This window comes from Anabrus simplex, chromosome 1 (genome assembly GCF_040414725.1).
Source record: "Anabrus simplex isolate iqAnaSimp1 chromosome 1, ASM4041472v1, whole genome shotgun sequence".
Classification (NCBI taxonomy): Eukaryota; Metazoa; Arthropoda; class Insecta; order Orthoptera; family Tettigoniidae; genus Anabrus; species Anabrus simplex.
Genome location: NC_090265.1, coordinates 733,711,182 through 733,739,137, shown reverse-complemented (window position 1 = coordinate 733,739,137; position 27,956 = coordinate 733,711,182). Strand labels below are relative to the sequence as shown.

Genomic DNA, 27,956 nt, shown 5'->3' with positions numbered 1-27,956 from the left:
CGAAGTATCGGACCTCTTCGATCTTTACCCTTATGATTAGTGTTAATAGAGGATGGTTGTCCAGTTGTACTTCCTCTTAAAACAATAATCACCACTACCACCATTTTCGTATTTTCTTTCCTGTACTGCACCCTGCGTAAAGTTCTCAGCATCACATAATCAGTTCGGCTGCATACCTTCGCAATTATAAATTACTAAATGGTTCTAAAAAATTCTCTGTGAAATTGGTTTCAGGAATCTGTGACGTCATTAGAGCGTTTTGTGTTGAAATCGAGCTTGTTGTGACGCAGTAAAATTAGTATAGATCGCGACCAGAATTGTCAATTTAGCCTCTATATGTCATTTCGAGTATTACGTTAGAAATAACGTCCAGAGCACCTTCTTAAGTGCTCTACGTAGATCCAAGGAGTTAAGTTCAAGATGCCGCAGGAGCGTCCGGTGACTTCCGCATCACTGTAGGAGTGCACCAAGGCTCTGCGTTACGACCACTGCTGTTCATTGTTGTTACCGTTACATCAATGCCATGCAGAGAATAAGCTTGATCTCCAGCGCGAAACAGAACAGTGCAACAACCGCCTGAACAAAACGAAGAGAGAATACATGACATAAAATCCTCGATAAATTGGAACCATCCACGTTGACGGTGAAGATCTACCACAAGTAGAGAAATTTAAGTATGTTGGCTCCATAACCTCTGAAAATGGCCGATATCCTAACGAGATCAAAATAATGCTCTTCATTGAGCTGCTCGACTAAGTGGTATGTTCCGAGCTGTCAGTGGAGAGATGGTTGGGAATGACATTAGTACACGAATAAGCTTGAGCGCAGCTTTTAAAAGTGCAAAAGATATGGTTGGAGTTCAAGAGGACAGATTGGGGCAAATATTGATTCATAGGACGAGGAGTAAGGGACTGGATTAATTGTGAAAGGAAATGTTCGATATATTTGCAAGTTCTTGAAAATGTTTGAGAATGAGCTTGGTAAACAACTGTTAGGAAATATGCAACCTGGCGACTGTCCTAAATGTGATTGATTGATTGATTGATTGATTGATTGATTGATTGATTGATTGATTGATTGATTGATTGATTGATTGATTGATTGATTGATTGATTGATTGATTGATTGATTGATTGATTGATTGATTGATTGATTGATTGATTGATTGATTGATTGATTGATTGATTGATTGATTGATTGATTGATTGATTGATTGATTGATTGATTGATTGATTGATTGATTGATTGATTGATTGATTGATTGATTGATTGATTGATTGATTGATTGATTGATTGATTGATTGATTGATTGATTGATTGATTGATTGATTGATTGATTGATTGATTGATTGATTGATTGATTGATTGATTGATTGATTGATTGATTGATTGATTGATTGATTGATTGATTGATTGATTGATTGATTGATTGATTGATTGATTGATTGATTGATTGATTGATTGATTGATTGATTGATTGATTGATTGATTGATTGATTGATTGATTGATTGATTGATTGATTGATTGATTGATTGATTGATTGATTGATTGATTGATTGATTGATTGATTGATTGATTGATTGATTGATTGATTGATTGATTGATTGATTGATTGATTGATTGATTGATTGATTGATTGATTGATTGATTGATTGATTGATTACACGCTGCCTGGCTGAAATTGGAATGACACCAGTGTCACCCGGGATCGTCGGATGAAGGACCATCTGAGACCGTTATCCGTTATTGCTCTCTACGGCACCGAGTGTAGGCCAGCTACAAAGGAGGTAGAACACTGATAAAACGTCCTGGAGACGAAAATGCTTAGGTGGATTAGACTCGATCACATTTCGAACGATATTATTAGGAAACCATTTGACGTTGCACCGATCCAGAAAAGAAAAGCAGTGTATACACTGGAAGTCGTTGCATATATAATAATGTTATTGCCTTTACGACCCACTAACTACCTTTACGGTTTTCAGAAACGCCGAGGTGCTGGAACTTAGACCCGCAGGAGTTCTTTCACGTGCCAGTTAATATATCGACACGAGGCTGACGTATTTGAACACCTTGAAATACCACCGGACTGAGCCAGGATCGATGGGGGTGGGAAGGCCAGCGCCTCAACCTTCTGAGCCACTCAGCCCAGCACGCTGGAAAAGGACGTGAGGGACGGCCGAGGCATCAATGGTCCGATACTGTGCGCAATTAACTGAAGGCTGTAAAATCTCCATCCAGATATGACCCGAGGCCAAACCAAATGGAGACAACGAATCCACACAGCGGACTCTGCCACTACGTGGGACTAAGGGTAAAGAAGAAGAAGAAATTTTCGAAAAAGCTACTAGTGGAATTTTTGCCACTTTTTCATAAATTGGCTATTTCTAGCCGTTTTTACTACGATTTTCAGTGTAGTTAGAGATTTTAAAACCTTGTTTGGGCATCCTTGTTTCGTCGGGCTGAGTGGCTCAGACAGTTAAAGCGTTGGCCTTCTGACTCCAACTTGGTCGGTTCGACCCTGGTTCAGCCCGGTGGTATTTGAAGGTGCTCAATTACGTCAGCCTCGTGTCGATACATTAACTGGCACGTGAAATAACTCCTGCGGGACTAAATTCCGGCATCTCGACGTCTCCAAAAACCGATAAATTAGTTAGTGGAACGTAACCAGCAAAAATATGCCAACTGAATTCTTCTTACTTGTTCGTCTTCCTGGTCCTTGTTTATTCAGTTGCGAATGAGATGGAAAAATTCCAACTTGTCACATGAAAACAAAGGAAATTTAAGCAACAACCGTGTAAATTTTGCGAAAACGTTAGTTAAGAAAATTCAAGTTCAAACTACCAAAAATCAGCTTCACGATTTGAAAAAAACTGTTGTCAAAACTAAAAATGAGTGCAGGAATCGAATTTTCCATAAGTGGTTAAATAGGTCCTCGGCAACTTAATTCTGGCTGCATTCATTTAGAATAAAGCTGCTGCAGTAGAGAATCCCTGTTTAGAATTGGTCTCATTGATTTTTCCGCCCTAATTCTGCCTCATTCAAATACAGAAATTTAGCGAATGTTCAGTCAGATTACTGTAACATCTTTAGAAACAAAATAAGAAACTAATTGTAAAACAAAACCTTGTCAGCTACTTTGCCATTAAGGTTGGGTTTCGTTTGAGATCCCATCCGAAGTTCTTGAATTTGTTGGAACGAGTACAGCTTTCTGTTCATTACGAAAATCAACGGATAGCAACTGAGAAGGGTTCAGAATGATGTGTATAATTTTTGAGTTCAGTATTATTTAAAACTACTTGTACGTTTAATTTTCTCCTTCTTCCTTCTCAACGTTTAATAAAAAGAAATATCCAATAAAATCGGTTTGAGAAACTCTGTAAAAAAACAAAATGTATTAGAAACATAAAAAAACGCGCCAAAATTTCGACAACACGTAATATTGGTCGAATAAAGAAAGTAAGGGAATTCAAATAACTCGATTCTATAAAATGTTTTAGAAACATCTGCTGTAGAAGAAATGTTACGCAATGTGTAAAGAGCGTAAAAAGCTTATATTAAAATAAGGCACTACTAACCAGAATGGCTGTACGCAAGTGAATGTCTAGTTTTGAACTATAGTGTAGATAAACTGGAAGTACTAGAAAGAAGAATCATGAGAAAAAAGTTAGGACCAATGAAAACAACGAAACATAAGGAAATATATCAATAACAATAAGGAGAAGGAGAGTGCTAATTTCTGAACATGTCTGATAACAGATTGACAAAATGGACCTTCAAGTGACTTTGGGAGAACTGGATAGAAAGAGGTTTAGAGAGAGAGAGAGAGAGAGAAGAAGAGAGATTTAAAAATATAAAGTTATAAGAACGGAGTAATTCCAAGGAAGAATGAAAAGGAAACCGGGCCCAAAGTGGTCTGAAGACAGAATAAAAAAGCGTAGTGCAATGATGAAGGAATACTGGAAAGAACGGAACAGGGAACAACAAGGAAGGCCTTATCGTAAAGAAGAAGAAGTCATCCTGCACTACCTTGTGACTAGCGACTATCCAAATGTTCAGACATTCCCGGCCATGTTGGTAATCACTTTTAGCTACTTTTCGTCATCAAAAGTTGGTAACACTGCTCGCGAATCGCTGACGCTAGACGTGGTATCGACACACATGTCTACCAAACAATCGTCACAATAACTTCTCGACCGAGTCACCTGAAAAGTTCAAAATTGTGCTAAATTTTCAAGAATGTCTAAATATCTTACGATCATAAACGTACTGAGGAGGAGGGAGGAAAAGTTGAGGAATCCAGCAAGCCTAAGTGTGCAGTGAGCACTGCAAGAAAGTGGAGACGTCCGGGTGATAGGCAGAGTAGGTGAAATGCTATCTGATCCTGTAATCACTAAGAAGGGAGTTCCTCAGGGCAGTATGATTGCACCTTTATGTTCCCTTATTATATCATATCAGGAAAGAACTGCAATGAGAGATAACATGTTTGCGGATGATGTTATTCTGTATAGAGTATTAAATAAATTACAAGATTGTGAGCAACTGCAAAATGATCTCGATAATGTTGTGAGATGGGCAGCAGGCAATGGTATGATGATACACGGGGTTAACAGTCAGGTTGTGAGTTTCGCAAATAGGAAAGGTCCTCTCAGTTTTAATTACTGCGTTGATGGGGTGAAAGTTCCTTGAGGGGATCAGTGTAAGTACCTAGGTGTTAATATAAGGAAAGATCATCATTGGAGTAATCACATAAATGGGATTGTAAATAAAGGGTACAGATCTCTGCACATGGTTATGAGGGTGTTTAGGGGTTGTAGTGAGGATGTAAAGGAGAGGGAATATAAGTATCTGGTAAGACCCCAACTAGAGTATGGTTCCAGAGTATGGGACCCTCGCCAGGATTACCTGATTCAAGAATTGGAAAAAATCCAAAGAAAAGCAGCTCGATTTGTTCTGTGTGATTTCCTAAAAAAGAGTAGCTTTACGAAAATGCTGCAAACTTTGGGCTGGGAAGACTTGGGAGTAAGAAGACGAGATGCTCGATTAAGTGGTATGTTCCGAGCTGTCAGCGGAGAGATGGCGTGGAATGACATTAGTAGACGAATAAGTGTGAGTGGTGTCTTTAAAAGTAGGAAAGATCAAAATATGAACAAGAAGACAAACTGGGGGAAATATTTGTTCACAAAAATAGGAGTTAGGGATTGGAATAATTTACCAAGGGAAACGTTCAATAAATTTCCAGATTATTTTTAATTAAGAAAAACTAGGTGAACAACAGACAGGGAAACTGCCACCTGCAGTCCAATGAGGAATGGTTGACAGGACGTGGAGCTCTACTCAGTGATACCTTGTACACCTCTCTGTTCACAGTTCTGTGTTCACGCCGACAAGCGACAGATGCTCCAGGAACTCACACGATCCCTCCAGCAGTCCCCCACCAAGGCCCATGTCCTCTGGGAGCTGGCGGGGTGTATCTGCTCGGCGGTGGCAGCCGATGGCTACAGACTCTACCTCGCAGATCGGGGAAACCCAGAGTTACTCGCACAGTACCTGGGACTTGACGGCAGGTACGGTACCACTTGTCTCATTAATGATCTCAGGGGAAACTTGTACACTGCAAAATGTGACGGATGTGCCAACTTATTCGGCACATGCAGAACGTGTGTCTAAAATGTACGCTGAATGGAGCGATATCGAGTAGAGTAGAAGAAATAGATGGAAAATGTTGAAAGTAGTTGTTGTAGTAAGTGTATTAGCTTAAAACTGGTTGTGTAAGAAGCGATTACATACCTAACTTTGCCAGGATAAATGAAACATCTTACCTAAGAGAATAAATATTGTTTTCTCTTTGTTCCAGAGGCGCCTTCGGAGAGCCTGCTGTCCAGCGACTACCTCCCGGCTCAACTTTACCGGGTTATGTGGCACGAACCAAAGAACCCCTTCGCCTTTCCAGAGGGGAGCCAGACGCTAGGTTTCCTGACGGTTTCCACTTGAATGTGAGCATAATCTGAAGCCACTGTCGTTTAAGTGGTGACACCATGAAAAATTACATCGTGATCTGTTCAGCCAGTCCCTTGCACCCCAGCACAGGAGGGAGTTCTGCACCCTTAATTGAGGACCAACAATGGAAAAGGGTGAAAGTGCCTAAATATGAAAAATGTGGTTCGTTGTTTCTTTGGATTAAGGGGATGTATTAGCCATGCCGCATATGGTGGTAACTTGTGCATGTGACTGTGGTCATTAGCTTAGTTGATACGACATGCAACAGGTAAACCCAAAGTCCAATGTGCCCAGCTGAGTTTGGTGGGGAAGGATAACTGTGGCAGCGCCTCACGCTGTAATTCTTCTGTGCTGTCCATTCTGTCAATGAGCTAAGACTCATGTATTTTCAAATTTCTGAGCCAGTTAATTAAAGAAATTAAATTTATAGAAGCTAAAAATTCTTAAGTAATTGTACCGTGTGATTCAGCCGGGGCAGCTGCAACCCGCAATATTCATTCCGTCCTGAAAACATCTGCCCTCCCGGTATGCTCAAACAACACAACAGGGTATCTTGGTATTTACCGTCTCACCATGATACAACGCCGTAACATTATGCTCGTACTAAACACTGGAAGGCTGCGTTTTCCTTCTAGATCATATGAACCTGACACGCCGGCGGAACACTTAATTGATATTGTGACCGCAGTAAACCTAATACTTGCTGTAAGCTGCCCAGTGTGCCGTACGGAACCGTAACATAGTTGGTAAACGTGCAGTGGAGAGGGCTTACGTGTGAGGTGCGAGGTTCGACTCCGGGACGAAGATTCCATTATTTTGAAATATTTGTTTCATACCGCAAGTTCGACACCCGCCTTCATGCAAATTGTGTGTGAATGAATGTGTTTGTGGCCCTAAGAAGGGCCAATTAGTTAGCAGGCCGGACACATACAGACCGAAATAATAGGAACACAACTGCCTAGACAATGTTTTATCACAGCAAATGCTCGATGTGACGACCGTTTTCGTCTATACACATTCAAGCCCGTTGTCCAATAGATCGTCTTGCGCGCTGAAGAATTCCTGGTGTAATTGCTCGGCAGGCGTCCGTGATGAGTTGCCGGAGCTGGTCGGGGTTTTTTCAGCGCTTAAGTGTAAACGACTGTCTGCAAATGCACCCACAACAAGTAATCTAACGGCGTTAAATCCGGTGATCAGGCGGGCCTAGAAACAGGGCCTCCTCGTCCTAACCATTTCCTTGGCAGTTCCTCGTTCAGATGGTTACGAACGGGCGAGGTGGAATGTGGTGGAGTTCCATCCTGTTTCAACCCCATCGTCAAACGATCGTGCAAGGGCACATCCTCTAGCAGCAGTGGGAGTTCCTGACGTAGAAAGTGCAGGTAGCGTGGGCCCGTCTAATGGTTCTCGAAGAAATAAGGTCCAATCAGGCGATCCCCCAAGATACCACACCACACATTTCATTCCCTATCGTACTTGATGGCCACCTGTTGCACTCAGTGAGGATTGTCCGGACTCCAGTAGTGCATGTTGTGGCGATTGACGTTCCCGTTATTGTGGAAGCGCAATTCGTCCGAGAACAAGATATATGCGATACGAATGCTGCATCATTGTCCAGCCTGCCTAATAGCCACCGACACAACTCCATTCGAGCTTCGAAATCCCACCCACGAACTCTTGGTGTAGCTCAAGATGGTATAGCTGAAATTTATGTTCATGCAATATTCGCCAGATGGATGGATGGCTGGTGTTCACCTGTTGTGCACTCGCCCTTGTACTGATGTGTGGATTATTACGAGCTGCCTCCAGAACGGCCTCTTCTGTTTCACCCGATGAAACGGGCCTACCACGGACTGGTGGCTTCTTGGAAATCACGCCTGTTGTCCTTAGGCGTCTTTCAACACGGCGGAATGTCGTAGCAGTCGGGTGTCACCTTTTGGGATGAAGTTCCTGTTACAGACGCAGTGCCTCACGCGCGTTTGGTCTTGCTTATCCATAAATGAGAAGCATGACAACGTATTCCTCTGTGGAAAACATGCCAAATGACAGCAGAGATTACATTCAGATCCTAACCAGCGGAGTATGCGTAACGCACAAGATGAACAACAGCGTCGTTTGAATGTGGCAAACGTGGTCCTGTGTTTACATATTCAAACATCATACAGATGCAAAAATATTTGAAGGATGCAGGATTCGAACCGCCAATGGCACAGCCCATCGATTGCTAGGCGAATGCCCAACCATATCCGCTACGCTGCAATGCTGAGAACGCACCGGTAGTACGACGAAAGTAGAGTACATACACCATCCGATTCGGTGGTTAAGGCATTAATTACTGCACTGTTACGCAGTTCTATGCATTGATTCCCATCTTCGTTACACTCGGTCACGAGGCACGGCACATTAACATAGTCACATAGTCAAAGGACGTCAATACGTGATTTCAAGGCGTATAACCTGTCGGTAGGGTTCAGAATCGTGTGCAAAATGTGCTCACTGAACATTAGTACCATACAGTACACCTGCAGGGGAATAACCACCTTTTAACCATGTCACACGTTAGTTGGGTTGCATAACACAAGCTGGGGCGGCTGAATCACACGGTATAAAATGTATTGGATGTAATATACTTGCACTTCAAAGGAGGTAGGTAATCATTAATTCCTGGTCTCCTTTGGTAGAGAAGGGTGAAAGTGCCATTGTGCTCAGGTACTCTACTATGGGCGTTTGCTCGGAAGCATGTCTCCGGCACTTTCACCATTTTCCATCTTTGGACCTCAATTATTATAGTCAATAATTTCGTGGACTGACATCTGCAGTGTAGGAAACACGGCGTATACTTGTGTACTACAGTCAATACGTTCCTGGACTGGCGCCTACAGTGTAGGCAGCATAGTGTACACCTAGGTAATACAGTTAGTATGTTCGTGGACTGGGGGATACAGTGTAGGCAACACAGTGTACACTTGTGTAATATAGTTATTATGTTTGTGGACTAGCGCCTACAGTGTAGGCAATACATTGTAGACCTATGTAATACCGTCATTATGTTCGTGGACTGGCACCTACACTGTAGGCAATACATTGTGCACCTATGTAATACAGTCATTACGTTCGCGGACTGGCGCTAACAGTTCAAGGATTACATAACATTTTGACCTACATTTTCGCGACTTTTTCCCTTCTTGATGATCCGAATAATTTCAGCTTCATAATCTCAAACGTTTCGCTAGAGGATTTACGTAATTTTTAGCAGAATTTGAAACTTGGCCGTTGCTCTAACTACGACATTCTCAAGTTCCGCCGCTGATATTCAACTACCCTTCACCACAGAGACAGTAGTCCTGCACACAACTGCCTCTTGCTGAGGTGTAAACTCTCGGGTATAGTGCATCGTAGCGAAACTAGATGACCAGTCGATGAACTTAATGACTCAACTTTATGTATTCAGCAATCACAACATTAAAACTACTCATAATGATGGGTTTTGGATTTAGTTTTGGCCATGAATTACTCCGTTTTAGTCACTTGAGGCTCAAATTAATACATTACATTAGTGTGTGTCCACCTCTGTGGTGTAGTGGTTAGTGTGATTAGCTGCCACCCCCGGAGGCCCGAGTTCGATTCCCGGCTCTGCCACGAAATTTGAAAAGTGGTACGAGGGCTGGAACGGGGTCTGCTCAGCCTCGGGAGGTCAACTGAGTAGATGTGGGTTCGTTTCCCACCTAAGCCATCCTGGAAGTGGTTTTCCGTGGTTTCCCACTTCTCCTCCAGGAAAATGCCGGGATGGTACCTAACGTAAGGCCACGGCCGCTTCCTTCCCTCTTCCTTGCCTATCCCTTCCAATCTTCCCATCCCCACCAAGGCCCCTGTCCAGCATAGCAGGTGAGGCGAGGTACTGGTCATCCTCCCCAGTTATATCCCCGACCCAATGTCTCACGCTCCAGGACACTGCCCTTGCGGCGTTAGAGCTGGGATCCCGCGCTGAGTCCGACGGAAAAACCAACCCTGGAGGGTAAACAGATTAAGAAAGAAAGAAAGAAAGACATCAGTGTGTTATTTCTGTTCATTTATAACCTGAGGATGGCTTTGAATAAAAATTGAAACTCATGTACGCAAAATTCGTGGTAAAGAAAAACTGCTGTAAGAGAGTATAATGTATAATAGGAATCATTAAAACTACTAAATTTTACAAATATACGCCGCAATATTAGTACCAACCTTGCAAACTTAAATTATCACTGCAGCAATGCAGAATTCCACCTCACAAGCTAGTAACATACACATCCAATGATATTTGCATAAACATTATGGGTGCATCCCATCAAAACACCTAGAATTTATGTTACACTCGCTACAGTACGGAAGAACGGGTTAGAAGGTATTTCCCAATAACCTGGCCCTGTGATGATCTAACTGGGACCTCCTCCCACTACTGAGCCGGTGTCTGATGTACTGTTTTGATCTAGAATACGCGTACACTTTCGCTATCAAAACTCGGACTGGAGAGAGCTACATGGGAACAGAACGACTTGGCCGAGCGCATTTGATCACGTAGCTCAGAGTTTGTGTTACAGAGATGGTGGGTTCGAACCCTAAGTTTAACTGATAAAAGTTTCAGCATCCGGGGTATAATCATCGATGGCGCATGTTGGCTTCAGAAAGCGACTGAGCTCTTACGACATGAATACGAAGGTAAAAAGAAATACATATGCTGTATTTATATATTTAGATGGTTTGAGTGGTTTAGGCAGAAAGCAAGCTCGAGCACGGCTAAGCGTGTACAAATATGAGAGTCATATAATACCTGCGGGACAGAATTTCTCGTACTTCAGCGCCTCTGAAATACGATGTACAACCAGTGACTTTCTTTCTATAATTTCTGTCATATATGCGTCTTATGGCTGGGGATCATCCGAAAATGTGTGTAACATGACGCGACAAAATGTATGACGGAAGTGTAACCATAGCAACTGTGCAGGCTCTGATGTAAGGTACGGATGGATGGCCAGACAATGTTACCTAGCAACTGTGCAGGCTGTGATGTAAGGTATGGATGGATGGCCAGGCAATGTTACCTAACAACCGTGCAGGCTGTGATGTAAGGTATGGATGGATGGCCAGGCAATGTTACCTAACAACCGTGCAGGCTGTGATGTAAGGTATGGATGGATGGTCAGACAATGTTACCTAACAACCGTGCAGGCTGTGATGTAAGGTATGGATGGATGGCCAGGCAATGTTACCTAACAACCGTGCAGGCTGTGATGTAAGGTATGGATGGATGGTCAGACAATGTTACCTAACAACCGTCCAGGCTGTGATGTAAGGTATGGATGGATGGCCAGGCAATGTTACCTAACAACCGTGCAGGCTGTGATGTAAGGTATGGATGGATGGCCAGGCAATGTTACCTAACAACCGTGCAGGCTGTGATGTAAGGTATGGATGGATGGCCAGGCAATGTTACCTAACAACCGTGCCTGCTATGTCTTATGGCTGGTAGCCATCTGAAATTAACAGGCGTTGATGGAAAGCCATGATCGGGAGACATATTTGTGATCACTTGATTCTCGAAATGGGAGGAGTGTTTCTTTTTAACATATCCTTTAAGGCACTAGGGACCACGGTTAACACTTACCAGCTCAGTACTGGATGGAGAATGCAGCCCAGTCTGCAGCTGGTCGTCATCTCACTCTTTGCTTTATCAGGTGTGCCCAACTCTTGAACAAAATTCTCGTTCAGTACAGTTGCAAGTCATCAGTAGATCAAGACTACTTGGAGGTATTCTTGCTTTAGACATTCCAGACACATGACCGCACAGTAGAAATCCCCCCCCCCCCCCCCTCCAGGAATTTTTCTTATGAACAACTGTTGGTCAGAGTTTGCTTGTTGTAGAACATGCTTTATTGCCCGCGTCGATCTCCTTCAGGATATCTAAAGACTATTTATTTCACAACGTTGCGCCCAACCCAGAAGTGCCATTAAATTTATTTAGCTTCGCTTTCTTCTCTATCTCTTTATCCTCTAGCTGTGTTTTTCTTCCATTCTTTCGTCCATGCAGTGTTGGCTCTCTTCTTGGGATTTCCAGCAAGATGATGTTTGCTGACCAACGTTCTAAAGCTAGGCCTGTTCCCTTGTTAGACTGATTTCTTGAACGTTTTTTTTCAATTTCATTTATCCGATTATTCGTGACTTTTAGCGAAGAGGCATAAGGAATATAATATTAGCAAGTCTTTCATTGTCTGTTCTTTGAATATGATCATAACATTTTATCAGAATGCTGGTACAACGCAGAAGACCTCATTTGCATACACACTCCTTCTATGCATATTATAATCATTAACTCTAATTCACAGAGAGCAATTTTTCAGTTTTTTCAAGGGTTATTTAAAGAGTTTTGAGAAGGATCTATGGAAAACTCTTTACATGAACGATATTTTAACATCATTTCGTTCTAATAAAGTTTCCAATTCTAACGTTTTTTGTTCGCCCTTTTAGCTCATTAAACAGAGACCTGCGGGAAGTTGGTTTGTATTGGAAAGAGTTTTATTTGCTCCTCTTAACGATAGAAAAATTATTAATTACCTCTCCTTTGTGTTTTCCACATTTCCAATCTTTCAAATGTATTCGCTTCATTCAGCAGAATGCGGAGAAATAGAGAGACTAGCATCACACTAATACTTATTCCTGATCAGCGCTTATTGTCATCATGTGCACCTTTTTCTTTTTTGCCATTTTTCTGAAGCATCATCTCTTTGACTGGCTTATACATGTTTTCTCGTACTTCTGTCCTTCCGCCTCTGGCGAAACAAAGGACTGTCGGCTATCCGCGATTCCTTAGCAACAAAGTATTTATTTAGCAACAATTTGCTTCACGGAACACCGACACAGATAGGTTTTATGGTGACGATGGCTAAGAGCGGGAAGTAAGCGACCGTGTCCTTAATTATTTGTTTTTTTGTATTTAATAGGTTAACATATTAATATTGAGAATTTGGCAAAACTTTACGAAATACTCACCTGTATGAATAGCATAATAATTATGGCTGGCCAATTGACGTCAATCAGTGAGATGTTATGATCAACTGTGGGAAAATAGAAAGTCTTAAAGCAATCAGGCAGTATGGCAGACACATTAATCATCATTTTAGATGGGAGAAAGAATTAAATGTATATAGTTATGAGCAGGTAATAAATATTCTCGACACTGTTAAGGACAGATTCGTTGCTGTCACCCTTATAATTTACATATTTTACGAAATAATAAAAATAATAATCATATTGTTACGAATAATACTCCATCACTTTCATTTCTCTAATTTATTTCATGATGACCCAATAAATGCACACACACATTCACACATCCAACACACACACACAATTCTAATTAGCTACGAATGGCTACACTTACTAATTTTTTTACTAGTCCCTCTTCCTTACGGCACAGCAGGCGGTCCAGCCAGTTGCTATACTTGGGACGCTAATTCTTACTTTCACTTTCCCAAGTCCAGTCACCTTATACGGCAGCTGTGTGTAGACGGCTGGGCTACGGACTGCTCGACACATGATGGCTATTCGTTGGTTCGACACCAGAGACAGTCCAGTAATTCACACATTCATATGCAGAGAACAACCAAACAGCAACAGTTCAACAGTATTCAACAAAAGGGTGATACTCACAACAGCGAACATTAACACAGGTCCATTTATCCTCACACTCACGACAGCGGCTTCCCTCGCTGACTCACGGCCCTGAAGATGGTTTTCTGTGGTTTCCCATTTTCACACCAGGCAAATGCTGAGGATGTACCTTAATTATGGCCACGGCCGATTCCTTCCGACTCCTAGCCCAGTCCTGTCCCATCGTCGCCATAAGAGCTATGTGTCGGTGCGACGTAAAATAAGTTTTAAGTTTTATCAGTGCATAAAATAAATGATTCGTAATGGTCCCAATAGTGTTCCCTGAAGTACTCCACTGTGTCATTTAGGTCTGCTATGTTTCGAAGGGCTGTGTGAGTGGAGTGTTCTTGAATCCTTGTAATTCCTTCTGGATATCAAAATTCTTCTCCTTCTTCTTTCCTGATCGTATGTGAGCCCACAAAGGACACTCCCAAGTACAACTCAGGGTCGGCTCGTCTGATCCTTAGAGAGTACTGCACCCTTGCTTACCGATAGTCAACATCTGCTTCTGGCTCTTGCAAATGTAGATTCTTCTAGTCTCAGGGAGTTCCGGGTTCTTCAGTCACTTGTTGATATAATCGGCGGGTTGCATAAGGAAATCTAATTACTACTTGAAATAAAATTTAAGAAGTGGGCTAAAATGGATTTATTATAAAAAGAAATCAATTACGTCCCATAGATGTGAAGCATCGAATAATAAAAGAAAGTTTGATGTATTAACAAAACAGCTGACATAACTTTGACATATATAAGAAGATATGAAGACCTCAGGAATTATTGTATTGATATTTAGTTAAGTTAAACGTTAATTGACATTCAAGAATAGAATTCAATATTAAAACAATGAAAAGAGAAAAACTGAAAATAACTATCGGATTTCAAGTAACACCGTTGGTCGATTCACTTGATCCGTGAAGATTCAGTTTTCGTAACCGGACTCCGAATTTTTCTTTAACTAAGGTTATCCACCGATCACAAATAACCACGCCGGATATCATCAGCCACTTAATCGAATCGAAACAACCTCAGGTTATATTTGAACCGATTAATTATATACAAGAAAAAACATTTGATTCACATGTTAACTTGCTCCTTGGCGAGGCATAGTGCTCCAGTATTGATTGTTATCAAATCTCTGACACCTGTATAAAAATACATAATTGCACCATGTTGTGTCACAACCAGAAACCCAGAAATAAGGTTACTTGATTAATTAATTATTTAAAATTATATAGAATATTGTTCCACTGAACTTCAATATTTTAAAGTGTAACTAAGAGCTTGAATTTACATTTACGTTCACGCACAAAAACTTCCAGGTTATGTTAGTTTATAATAAACCAATTTAAACTGAATAAACCAATAAGCACGAGTTTTTGAAAAATAATATTATCGCTTTACTGCATAATAATTAATTTAATCCGACCATCTATGAACGGTACCAACAAACTGAACTGAAAAGAGTGACGTCAATGGACGGTGTTGTAGTAATCATCACCATGTTATCAATGGTAACTAACGAGAACTTATTAAAAAATATTCATCAAAATGTAGAAAACAAACTCATTACAATAATCATGACCCCTACTGTGACAAGGAACATGGATAAACGTTCACTGATATGGCATCCGCTCACCTCCTGAGTCCCAGAATAGCATTAATCTCAGGGGTGATCAGTTCGAAAAAGATAAAAAATGTATAATAAAAAATAAAAATTTACCTATATAGGCGCACCAAATGAACACAGGGATGAACGGGGCATGCAAATTAAGGTAACGGGGGACGACTCATTCATGGATACAAATTTTAGACTCCACAATAGGACTGGGAAGTGACAACTTAAATTCCATGGGCATACTGGACTAACTACAATAAAAAGATATGGAAACTGTTTCCTATTGAAATTGCAATGAGGAGCAATTTATTCACTTATATTGCAAACTACACATGATGACAATTATTACATTGTGACACTTCCATCCTGAAAAATAAACGACATACTACTTGGATTTACCTCACTATTCTGGTAGTGTAAAACATTTGGTGAATTCGCCCCAATTGGTTACTGGGGGTCGAATTCACATCCGTATGGGAGGACGTTTCATCGCTGGAGATCTTCTTTCGGAGACGAAGGCATGACAGTAACTATTTACTGTCATCTCCTCGTTCCGTTAGGACATGAGACACTTCCGGTATGTACATTCTGGTGAGCCGGACACCCACCGTGGAAATGTTATCATCTCGAAAACGGGAATTTATAGTACGGACAAACTCTAGCCTATTATTTCTAGATTCACAAACATGCCAGGTAGAGCTCATTAACTCAAAGCCTATTTCAATATTTACACTTGTCAATACGACAAGACGTACGGAAAGGTTCATTACTATGCTCTGACAATGAAGACATGTGCCGTCCGTGGGTGAATTCGTATCTACCGCTAACAATCTCCCCCGTGAAAACCCAACATCTGGTTCTGAGCAGTTCGACACATGACGACTGTCCCTATCATATCCTCCTATGATTATTAAATAATATCATTATCATTCTTTACCTGATCATTATCATATTCTGTGATTACCATCAATTATTTTATTATTGTCATTAATTTCAATTATAATCCTATATTTGGTGGTTCATAACGGGATTTAACATATGTGACTGAATTCTAAAGAGTGGAGATTAAAATATCAAACTTCTCATTTTAATAATAACAATAATAATAATAATAATACAAGTGAATCTTGTCTTAAATCAATTGCTTAGTGCCAGAGTAGACCGAAACTGTAAAAGCTTATGCATTAAACCATAAATATCGCTAACGGTAGTGTAACACGTGAAATTGATTTATCATCTGGGATGATTATATGCCAACCCTTGCCGACGTTTCAAACAACGAGTCGTTCTTCCTCGTAATTTATCCGCATAAATTTATGATCAGTTTCCTAATAAAATTTTATTATTATTATTACAATGAATCATCGTCCAAAAAATCTTAATTTCCTTTCATCAATTATTATTATTCTCAAAATACTATTGCAAGTTCTTCATCTTCTGCTTCTTCAACTTTTCATTATTATTATTATTATTATTATTATTATTATTATTATTATTATTATTATGGTAAGTTAATTTCACGTGTTACACTACCGTTAGCGATATTTATGGTTTAATGCATAAGCTTTTACAGTTTCGGTCTACTCTGGCACTAAGCAATTGATTTAAGACAAGATTCACTTGTATTATTATTATTATTATTAAAATGGGAAGTTTGATATTTTAATCTCCACTCTTTAGAATTCAGTCACATATGTTAAATCCCGTTATGAACCACCAAGATCTGCTTTATATCGGTCGGGACAACACGGTATTCGGTACCGCAACCTTCAGTTTCGTACTGCCGTTAATTTTATGGGAACACATGTCCTCCCAAGACACATCTCACAACCTATGGCACATCGCGGCTGGGCAAATACCTCCAATGCCGGCGATTGCTAACTATTCCTTCCTACTCATTTGAAATCCAACTTTTTCTTATTGGAACTCTTCAAACATTTAATTCATAAATTACTCCTCGGTGCGTGGATTCTGCCACTCATAATACCGGAATATGCATTTTATATCATCTTAGGCCTTGAGATTCATCTATTTCATCATTACAAACAGTACGGCTCAATTTTATTTCATGCCGGGTTTTCGTCCATCATGACTTCCAACTCTAAATATGGGCTCAAACCACTCGGGGCTTTCAACATATCGTGACCATTCTAATTCACGTGCCTCTATCGCTTTTAAACACATTGTAATGGTTAAGATAAAGTCCAAAAAACGTGAAATCAACAATTTACGTACAAATCAAACTTACTGCCTGGCTTAAAATTTTTAACGCTACAGGTTATCTCCACATTGATTATTATTTCCGCTAGCAAACTCACAAAGTATTATCATGACTATGATACCGTACTATAACTTGAAAGCGCACAAAATCTTATTATTATTATTAATTTACTTTCCTTTGCCAACTCACAAACATTATTATTATTTCTCACTCGCAAACACACCGAGCAGTATTATTATTATTATTATATAGAAGTTGCGAACGCAGAAAGCGCATAAAGCAGTATGATTATTATTATTTTGACCTTCCGTACGCAACACAAAATTTACTCTCTGGCATTTTCATAATCTGGCTGTCTGGTAGCAAATATTCCTAACTAAAATACAAATAATCACCGCAGTGATTGAAAATCAAATAAATGGGTTAGCACAAAAAGGAATTTAATACTTGAAATTAACTTAAAGTATTACAAACAGCATGCATTAATTGAAAGAAATATATCCCATATTTACATTATATACAACAAACAAATACTCAATTAATTAATCTAACCCATAATTACGTTAATATAAATTAGTTTGTCCGCCTATCTTAAAAAATCATGGATTCGTGAGGCGAACCATGTTAAGTAACCATGATTAATCTACACTGAACCCCGTTTAGTCGCGATAACATCCCCAAATATTAAATTTGTGTACTCATTCCTATGTAGAATTCCATTGTCTCGTAGCGGATGAGAAGCCTCACGGCCCCATGGGAACTTACTCGTCCATCATATCGCACTTTATAAATTTAACACAATAAAACACTTCTGCGCGACTACCAATGATTAATACCTTACTTAGAGAATTTACACTAATTTATACAAGAATTAAAAAACACTTATAGGTGCCTCCAGACCCATTACATTTGCACAATTATTCTTCCTTGAGCCCGAATCACACGTCCTGACACATTACGACGAAGTGTCGTTTCATTCGAACCGGCGCGTATCGCGTTCTTCACTCCGCACTTCCTGAACTATACGAAACCGTCTCGTGATCGCCTCGCTCCTACAGTTCCCTGCTACAATATTTGTTACACCGTCTATCATGAAATATTTATTTTGGGCTCTGTCGATCCTTTAAATTCCAACACATGAAATGTTGAGAAATGTATTAATTTCGCATACAGTGATATTGATAATTTACACTCGATATAGTGAATAATTATCACTATTCGTCTTCACCTTCATGACTACTAACGTATTTCCAACTCTAACAGAATCTATAATGCGTTTTCTAGTACTGAGTTACAGAGTCACCGTGTCAGCGTATCAAATTATTTCAAACGACTGGTTGATGTGAAGCTCGACTGGTCACAACTGGTGACTGGTAACAGCTGATGACTGGTAACAACTGGTGATGTGAGGTCCCACTGCTGGTTATTTATGGACGATATGGTTTCCCGCCGGGGTCATCCGTGGTCATCTCATAGGGAGGGGGGTTGGTTATCCTAAATCGGCATATGCAGATGGATTTGGATCTCTTAATTTATCCCACTTAATAAACTGGTGATACACATTCATGTGTCGTATTCTGAACTCATATCGTTCGGCGATCATGGAGATATCACTTGATTCCTGTCCTCCACCTTTCGCGCGCTAAGTCGGCGTCCCTGATGGCGTGCTCATCTTGACCAATGGAGAGATAGCGTGGGTCATTTTCAAGAATTCATTACTTTAATTTATTACAATTACAATTAATCAACATGGGAATGATATCACAAAAATCCCCTCTATTCAATTCTGTGGTTGGAATAATTTAATTATTGTTATCGGAGAAGCTAACTGGAGTTCACTCTGAGTTTCTCTTACGTTGGTTTATCTGCGAGCCTCTGATTAAATTTTGCCATTGGTCAACACCGCATGGCTTAATTTAAAATCTCTTCCTTCCAACTTGACAACACAACATGCCTCGAGCCGTTGGAAATACTCGTACGTCATATTCTCTGTATCGGTGATGCACCTGGCCTCGCCCTTGTTCAGAAATAAATGCTCTTTCACTTCCTTATAGTCATTACTTCTGTTGTTGTGAGCTCTAGATTTAATCCTCTTAGCTTCTGACCAAGAATATTCTCCCCATTAGGACAGGCTAAACTGTGGCGACGGATTGTCGCGATATGTCTAACTATGTTGAAATTCTTCCGTCCACACCAGCTGACACTGTACATAATTTAATATTCTGATATGTCTGCATTCATCTTATAACAATCAAATCATGAAAACTAGGGCCATCTCATCCGGGTACAATATAAAGAACGATTTGTTATTTATTTCAGTAATCATAACCATCATCTTGACCATTGATGAAATGTGCTACACAAAGCTATGACCAGTGCTATCATGGATCAAAATCAAATTTTATCACAAACACTTACTTTAGTGATCAACACCAATAAAATTTAACTGACAAATTATCATTGCAGACTAAAATGATCGTATAATTATTATACAAAAATATGAATTCTCACCAGAATAAACTAATCACAAGTCCTCGCAGACTGAGCTAACCTTCTAACTTGGATACTGGACATTAAAAATAAACCGGACACTGGTCACTGCAGACTGAACTAACAATCTAATTGATTTCATGAATGTCGGAAATAAACTGGACACTGATCATTGCAGACTGAACTGGTCATCTGACTGAATTAGTGAATGCTGAAAATAAACCAGACACTGATCATTGCAGACTTAACTGACCATCTAACTTAATTCATTAATGTTGTAAATAAACTGGTTACTGATCATTGCATTGACCATTTAATTGAATTCATGAATGTTGAAAACAACTATCATCACCATATGCTGATTTTATAACTAGTGATCTCTCTCTCTCTCTCTCTCTCTCTCTCTTAGTGGATGTATTTTTCCGCTGTTACAAAAGTATGGAATATAATGACATGACATAATCATTCTGCATCGTTACGTTCTTTTAACCCTAACATGATTTACATTGTTCACAACTATCCGGGTGCTCCACTAACCAACTAATCAAAATACGTATAAGTCTAGCCGCAATCATTACGTCTTTAACAGACCACTACTGTACAACTCCAAGACCCCGGTGGTCCCCCAGACAACCAGAACTGAGGCCATCTAATAATTAAACCAAAATTCCATTGTGGGTGCGTGACAGACGAGTGCCATCATCTATCACCCCATCCGATAAATTCGCCACAACACAAATTAACAATCTACCGCCAAAACAACTAATTGCGTCAAGATTTCGCCATAATAAACTCTTCCGCCTCTCAAAAGCTATTAATCCACTATACAAAATATCATCTCTATCAATTGCGAGGTTTACATAATACAGTATTATAACTTCAGTCGAAAACTCTTAATCTTCCAGACAGTCGTCTGATAACGGGCTAGCGGTATTCTAAAAATATCTCACACTTCCGCTAGCGGTTTTTCGGTCATATTCCGGGTCTCCTGTCAATTTTCTGCCTGCGGTGAATCTGCATGGAACAAGCCAGATTATAATAAACTCATTTTAATTGAATTTATCTCTCATAACATCTAGCTTTCGGAGATCACATGATTCCTAAAACGAAACTATTCTCGAACCCTGGACATTGCACATGCCTCCCACGACATTCTAACACATTATATCCTCGGGGCGTTTCCTCCTCCCGGCATTAAAACGCATTATTTCCTAGGGGTATTACATCTTCCCGGCATCAACATATACTAAATTCGATTCTCCCTCGGGGCATTTCCATCCCGGAATCCAGCTGAACTCATTTATTTCAACATTGTCTCTGCTGGATCGTCCTTTCTTATCACGGCTTTTGAATGTCTATATGATCTCAGATTAATTTCTTGTACAGTGTTATATGGCCCATTTCGATCTCATTTTTATTTTATTTCTTTCTTTATTTTCTTTAATATCGTGGCTTATTTCATGGATTAATCATCGTACTGAAACAACGTAACTCTTGAAACAAACTTGTAGTAAACATGAAATGTTAAATGATAGTAAAATCACGCCGATCTTGACTTTAGTTAGACATTGCGATATCTCTACCTGATACCCACAAAACCAAAATTTTCCAACACTCAACTATATTTTACATTATGTTTTGACACAGAATCTTGACACACAGATTCTATAACGACAGACTGGCGTATCTTTACCCGATACCTTCTTTAATCCGATTTAACACAATCATCTGAAATTAAGGGATTTCAACATAAAATGTGCGTAGACTTCTCATAACATCTCTGTGCCTCACAGCACTCAAACCAAAGCAAAGAAAAACAACAAACTATCAGCCTGAAACTTCGGCCGGTATTCACACACGACATAACGTTGCAGAATACACTTTCAAGAATACAAATCATATCACCTACCTGGATTTCTGCTGAACAATGGCATGTTCTCAGACATAGCCATTCGCCGTACACCCAATTAAGGCCTAACACACCATTTTGATACAAATTATACACACTTCACACATTTCTTCTCGAAGATTCTTAATTAACAACAGTATTTAATTTTCTTTTCTTACCTTCTAAACACTTAACGTATATATGCGAATCTTCAAGTTTATCTCACACGTTTCTTCTTGGATGCTCTTACCTTGACATAATATTTACACGAAACACTGTACATTTACCACATAAATTATTATCAATTAACTTCTTATTCATATTTCAAGATTTACACCTTCTAACACATTTAACAGGCAAAGGACTGTATTAGTAACACCATGCCGAGATATGCCGTTAATTTATCGTTTCATCACCAAACGCGGGCAAACTTAATACTCACACGATATGAGTATTTATTTTATTTCACATTCCACCAGTTCTTACCACAGACTGGTACTTCACTCTTACCAATAACTAATCTTGAATGTTCAATTTATCAACCGCACATTAATAATTGGCCCAGAGCGACATAGACCTGGACTCGCGTAACACCGAAGAAAGAATGAATCTTACTCTCCCGTCACCCTTAGTATATCTGGGCTTTTGGTGCGCGAAATGTGGTAGAAGATTGCATCACGTTACACAGTTCCATTATCCGACGGGTCTCATCTCCAGTGTTGGTATCTCTAATGTTCATAAAAATTCCAAGAATATGAATTTAATGATTTCCTAGTTTTAGTTTGCCTCTAAGTGGTCTAAAACACTGAAGCGTGGGTTGAATAATGGCATTTCCCCCTCCATGACGAGGGGTCTTCCCAGTGTCTAGCACATTCTTTCCATTTTTGGCCATAAGAGATTTGATTACATGACAGTTCTTTTCAATTTACTGGGCGATTCACTGTTTATTATTATTATTATTATTATTATTATTATTATTATTATTATTATTATTATTATTATTATTATTATTATTATTATTATTATTCGTTCCTGACCGTATGTGTGGTGTGCCCTAAATGGACACTCCCAAGTATCACTCAGGGTCGGCTCTTGTGATCCTTAGAGAGTACTCCCTGCAGTTGTACGTCTCTTCCACTGGAATGCCGTTTCTATTCACGGCCTTTCTGGCTGTATGCCACCATGTTGCTCTCCTCTTCTTGGTTCGTCGATTGCAAGAGCTCTCTTAAGGGAATGGTGTTCATCTCGACTTTGTGCAAGTCCGTATCAGCGCAACTGCCGCTCCTCCACTTTCTCGCTAGGGGCCCTACTAAATGATCGTCGTATATGCTCATTGCACATTCGGTCCAAGAGGGTGACAGCCGCTGACCAGCGCAACATCCGCATTTCCGTTACATGCATTTGCTGATTATGCTTATTTTGCCTTGTCCAACACTCAGGAGCCGTAAGTGAGGGCAGGTCTAACAACAGACTTGTATATCTTGGGCTTTATAGACACCCTTCTGTCACATAGGACGTCTCTCAGAAAACGCCACTGGGTCCATCCAACGTTGATGCGATGCTTCACGTCATCATCAATCGTCGTATCCGTGGTAATAACTGAGCCCAGGTACTTGAATTTATTCGTCATTGCCGTTAAGAAAATTGTATTGAATGGACCTTGAACTTGTGGCTTGGCGAAGTTACAGAACACATACTCTGTCTTCGTACGCTTATTCTGAGTCCATTTGTCTCCAAAGCTTTTCTCCAAAGTTCTAAGGTTGCCACGACCTCTTCCCGTATTTCACCAACTACGACGATGTCGTCTGCGTATAGAAGGGTCCGTGGTAGTTGTGTTATCAGATGTTCTGTGAGATAGTTAATAAGTAGATTGAATAAGACTGGGCTCAAAGCTGAACCTTGATGAACACGAACCTCAACAGGGAAACTTCCAGAGATACCAGAACTAAAATTCACCTTTGTAGATGGACGAAGGATAAGCCCCACGTATTCCTCCAGAACATTTTGTGAATATCAAGAAAAAATTATAAAAATGTATATTGTAACCATTTTGTCATTATATATTAGCCGTTTATCTACAGTTTCTATCGAACATTTAACATGGAATGGTATTTTCGTCTGGGACACTATTTGGAATTAGCGTGGACAGCGTGTGCACCAGGCAATCAGTGTTTGTCATCTTCTTCCTCACATTACCGCGTGCCTTCTATAAACAGTAGGTACAAACAGTGGTGGTTCAGACGACTTTCCACTGTCCTTGACTGGCATTTCTTCTAGGTCACAGCGAAGTCCCTTAACATAGTAACATCGCCGAAGGCAACAGAATTTTTCTCGTAATACTCTACGTAACTTGCCAATTTTAAGGTCATAAAATTGTGTGCTAAATCAGCGATAATTTTGTTGGTCGTAGATCATAGGCCTACATATTTCTTTCGATGTAGTGGAGTGAAACAGTAAACAGTAGCGGCGATTAAGGGGGCCGAGGAGGGGCAGTCGCCTCCCCCCCCCCCTCCGACTTTGTGGAAAAAACATTTATTCCATTTTAGTCAGCTGAAACTAGCAATTATGAAAAATAAGCAATTTGTACAAGCCTTGTTGTCTTATCAAGTAGATCTTTCGTTTAATTTTTTTTAATTATTAACAATATTATTAGCAGATATACCCACAAAATACCGTTCGTCGTGGCTAACCGATGTGTATAGCACCACAGCAAGTAGCGGAGCCTCGCGCGCAATAGCATACCACCGAGGTAGGATTCACCCGCTTCCCGCGCCCATTCGTCAGTCTAGCAGTTTCTTAGTGTGTAGTCAAATACTAAATTATTTATAATTATATAATCAGGCCGTAAGTGTGTTTAATTGTAATACATGTGTAATATTGTTCCTTTGGTGAAAGTTTCATTGTATAGTATTGAATCAAAATCTCAAAAAACTATTATTACCGTACTTAAGTTGGTAAACTGTCAACTTTCATCTCTCTGTCAAAATTCGCTAAGAGAACATCAGAAATCTCACAGTTGTGTAGCTTCTTTTTTAATGTATATATCTCCCCCGCCCCCACCTGTAAAATTAACCCCCCCCCCCCCCCCGCACTTCTAATTCCCAATCGCCGCTACTGGAGTGAAAGGATGTAACTCTTGCATATCATAAGAGACAACTAAGTGGGGAAAAACAAAAAGAAAGAAACCAGTCTTCCTTCTGCGAAAATTAAATGATCATAAATATGTCTCTCGTACATGCCCATCATTCAACGTCTGCCTATTTCAGACGGCAACCAGCCATAAGACACAGCCTGCACCATGGATAGGTTGCATTGTCTGACCATCCATCCATACATACCTTACATCACAGCCTGCACCATTGCTAGGTGGCATTGTCTGACCATCCATCCATACCTTACATCACAGCCTGCACCATTGCTAGGTTGCATTGTCTGACCATCCATCCATCCATACCTTACATCACAGCCTGCACCATTGCTAGGTTGCATTGTCTGACCATCCGTCCATACGTTACATCACAGCCTGCACCATTGCTAGGTTGCATTGTCTGACCATCCATCCATACGTTACATCACAGCCTGCACCATTGCTAGGTTGCATTGTCTGACCATCCGTCCATACGTTACATCACAGCCGCACCATTGCTAGGTTGCATTGTCTGACCATCCATCCATACGTTACCTCACAGCCTGCACCATTGCTAGGTTGCATTGTCTGACCATTCATCCATACCTTACATCACAGCCTGCACCATTGCTAGGTTGCATTGCCTGACCATCCATCCATACCTTACATCACAGCCTGCACCAGTCCTTGGTTGCATTGTCTGACCATCCATCCATACCTTACATCACAGCCTGCACCATTGCTTGGTTGCATTGTCTGACCATCCATCCATACCTTACATCACAGCTTGCACCATTGCTAGGTTGCATTGTCTGACCATCCATCCATACGTTACATCACAGCCTGCACCATTGCTAGGTTGCATTGTCTCATCATCTATCCATACCTTACATCACAGCCTGCACCTTTGCTAGGTTGCATTGTCTGACCATCCATCCATACGTTACATCACAGCCTGCACCATTGCTAGGTTGCATTGTCTGACCATCCGTCCATACGTTACATCACAGCCTGCACCATTGCTAGGTTGCATTGTATGACCATCCATCCATACCTTACATCACAGCCTACACCATTGCTAGGTTGCATTGTCTGACCATCCATCCATACCTTACATCACAGCCTGCACCATTGCTAGGTTGCATTGTCTGACCATCCATCCATACCTTACATCACAGCCTGCACCATTGCTTGGTTGCATTGTCTGACCATCCATCCATACCTTACATCACAGCCTGCACCATTGCTTGGTTGCATTGTCTGACCATCCATCCATACCTTACATCACAGCCTGCACCATTGCTAGGTTGCATTGTCTGACCATCCATCCATACCTTACATCACAGCCTGCACCATTGCTAGGTTGCATTGTCTGACCATCCATCCATACCTTACATCACAGCCTGCACCATTGCTTGGTTGCATTGTCTGACCATCCATCCATACCTTACATCACAGCCTGCACCATTGCTAGGTTGCATTGTCTGACCATCCATCCATACCTTACATCACAGCCTGCACCATTGCTAGGTTGCATTGTCTGACCATCCATCCATACCTTACATCACAGCCGGCACCATTGCTTGGTTGCATTGTCTGACCATCCATCCATACCTTACATCACAGCCGGCACCATTGCTAGGTGGCATTGTCTGACCATCCATCCATACGTTACATCACAGCCGGCACCATTGCTAGGTTGCATTGTCTGACCATCCATCCATACCTTACATCACAGCCTGCACTGTTGCTATGGTTACAATTCCGTCACACATTTTGTCGCGTTACGTTACACAAATTGTCGGACGACCCGCAGCCATAAGACATATTTGTGTCAAACTCTGTACTCGGTCTCTTGTCTTCTAAACCCAAAAACATTTCAATGATTTTGTGCTTCTCCCTGTAGCGGAGAAGTTACATGTATCTTTGTTTAATCTGTGACATGAAATATAACATGTGTGTTCAGGGCGACAGCGCGCACGTGTTATACCAGCCGGTGATGCAGCCCGACGGCCAACTAGCAGCCGTCTTGGAGATGTGGCGGCATGATCCAGGGCCACCTTTCCACGAGGAAGACGAAGAGATAGCCAGCAGCTACCTGGTGTGGGGAGGAATCGCCCTGCACTACGCTCATCTGTACCTGTCCATGAGCAAGCAGCGCAAGCTAAACGACTTCCTTCTCGCAGTAGTGAAGTGAGTAACCAATGTTCCTCCCACAGCTCACAAGAAACATAAGTGTATGACGGAGCAGGTGTCACGCGCTTAGGGTCTGTATTTAGGGCAGTCGCCCAGGTGGCAGATTCCCTATCTCTTGTTTACCTAGTCATTTCTTAAATGATTACAAAGAATTTGTAAATTTATTGAAAATCTCCCTTGGTAAATTATTCCAAACCCTAACTCATCTTCCTAAGTAAACTAATATTTGCCCCAATTTGTCCTCTTGAATTCTAACTTTATCTTCATATTGTGATCTTTCCTACTTTTGAAAACATCACTCAAAATTATTCGTCTAATAATGTCATTCCACACCACCTCTCCACTGACAGCTCGGAACATACCACTTAGTCGAGCAGCTCGTCTCCTTCCTCGCAAGTCTTCCCAGCTCAAACTTTGCAACATTTTCGTAACGCTGCTCTTTTGCCGGAAGTTACCCAGAACAAATCGAGCAGCTTTTCTTAGGATTTTTCAGTTCTCGAGTAAAGTAATCCTTGTGTGGGTCCCATACTCTGGAACCATACTCTAGGTGGGGTCTTACCAGAGACTTATTTGCACTCTCTTTTATATCCTTAACAACCCCTATGTACCCTCATAACCATGTGCAGACATATGTAACCTTCATTTACAACCCCATTTATATGATTACCCCAATGAAGATCTTTCCTTATATTGGCACATAGGTACTTACAGTGATCCCCATAAGGAACTTTCACCCCA

The 27,956-nt window shown here is 40.7% G+C and overlaps 1 protein-coding gene across 4 annotated transcripts in view; it reads left to right on the top strand.

Annotated features, from left to right (window-relative positions):
• The window catches only part of LOC136872814 (probable 3',5'-cyclic phosphodiesterase pde-5), a 1,073,569-nt gene that overhangs the window by 990,561 nt on the left and 55,052 nt on the right, over window positions 1–27,956 (top strand). For all 4 annotated transcript variants that reach the window (XM_068227550.1, XM_068227549.1, XM_067146655.2 and 1 more), the window contains 3 exons: window positions 5,372–5,568; window positions 5,859–5,997; window positions 26,989–27,215. In XM_068227550.1, the coding sequence (XP_068083651.1) occupies window positions 5,372–5,568; window positions 5,859–5,997; window positions 26,989–27,215 (563 nt within the window). The remainder of the gene's footprint in view (window positions 1–5,371; window positions 5,569–5,858; window positions 5,998–26,988; window positions 27,216–27,956) is intronic.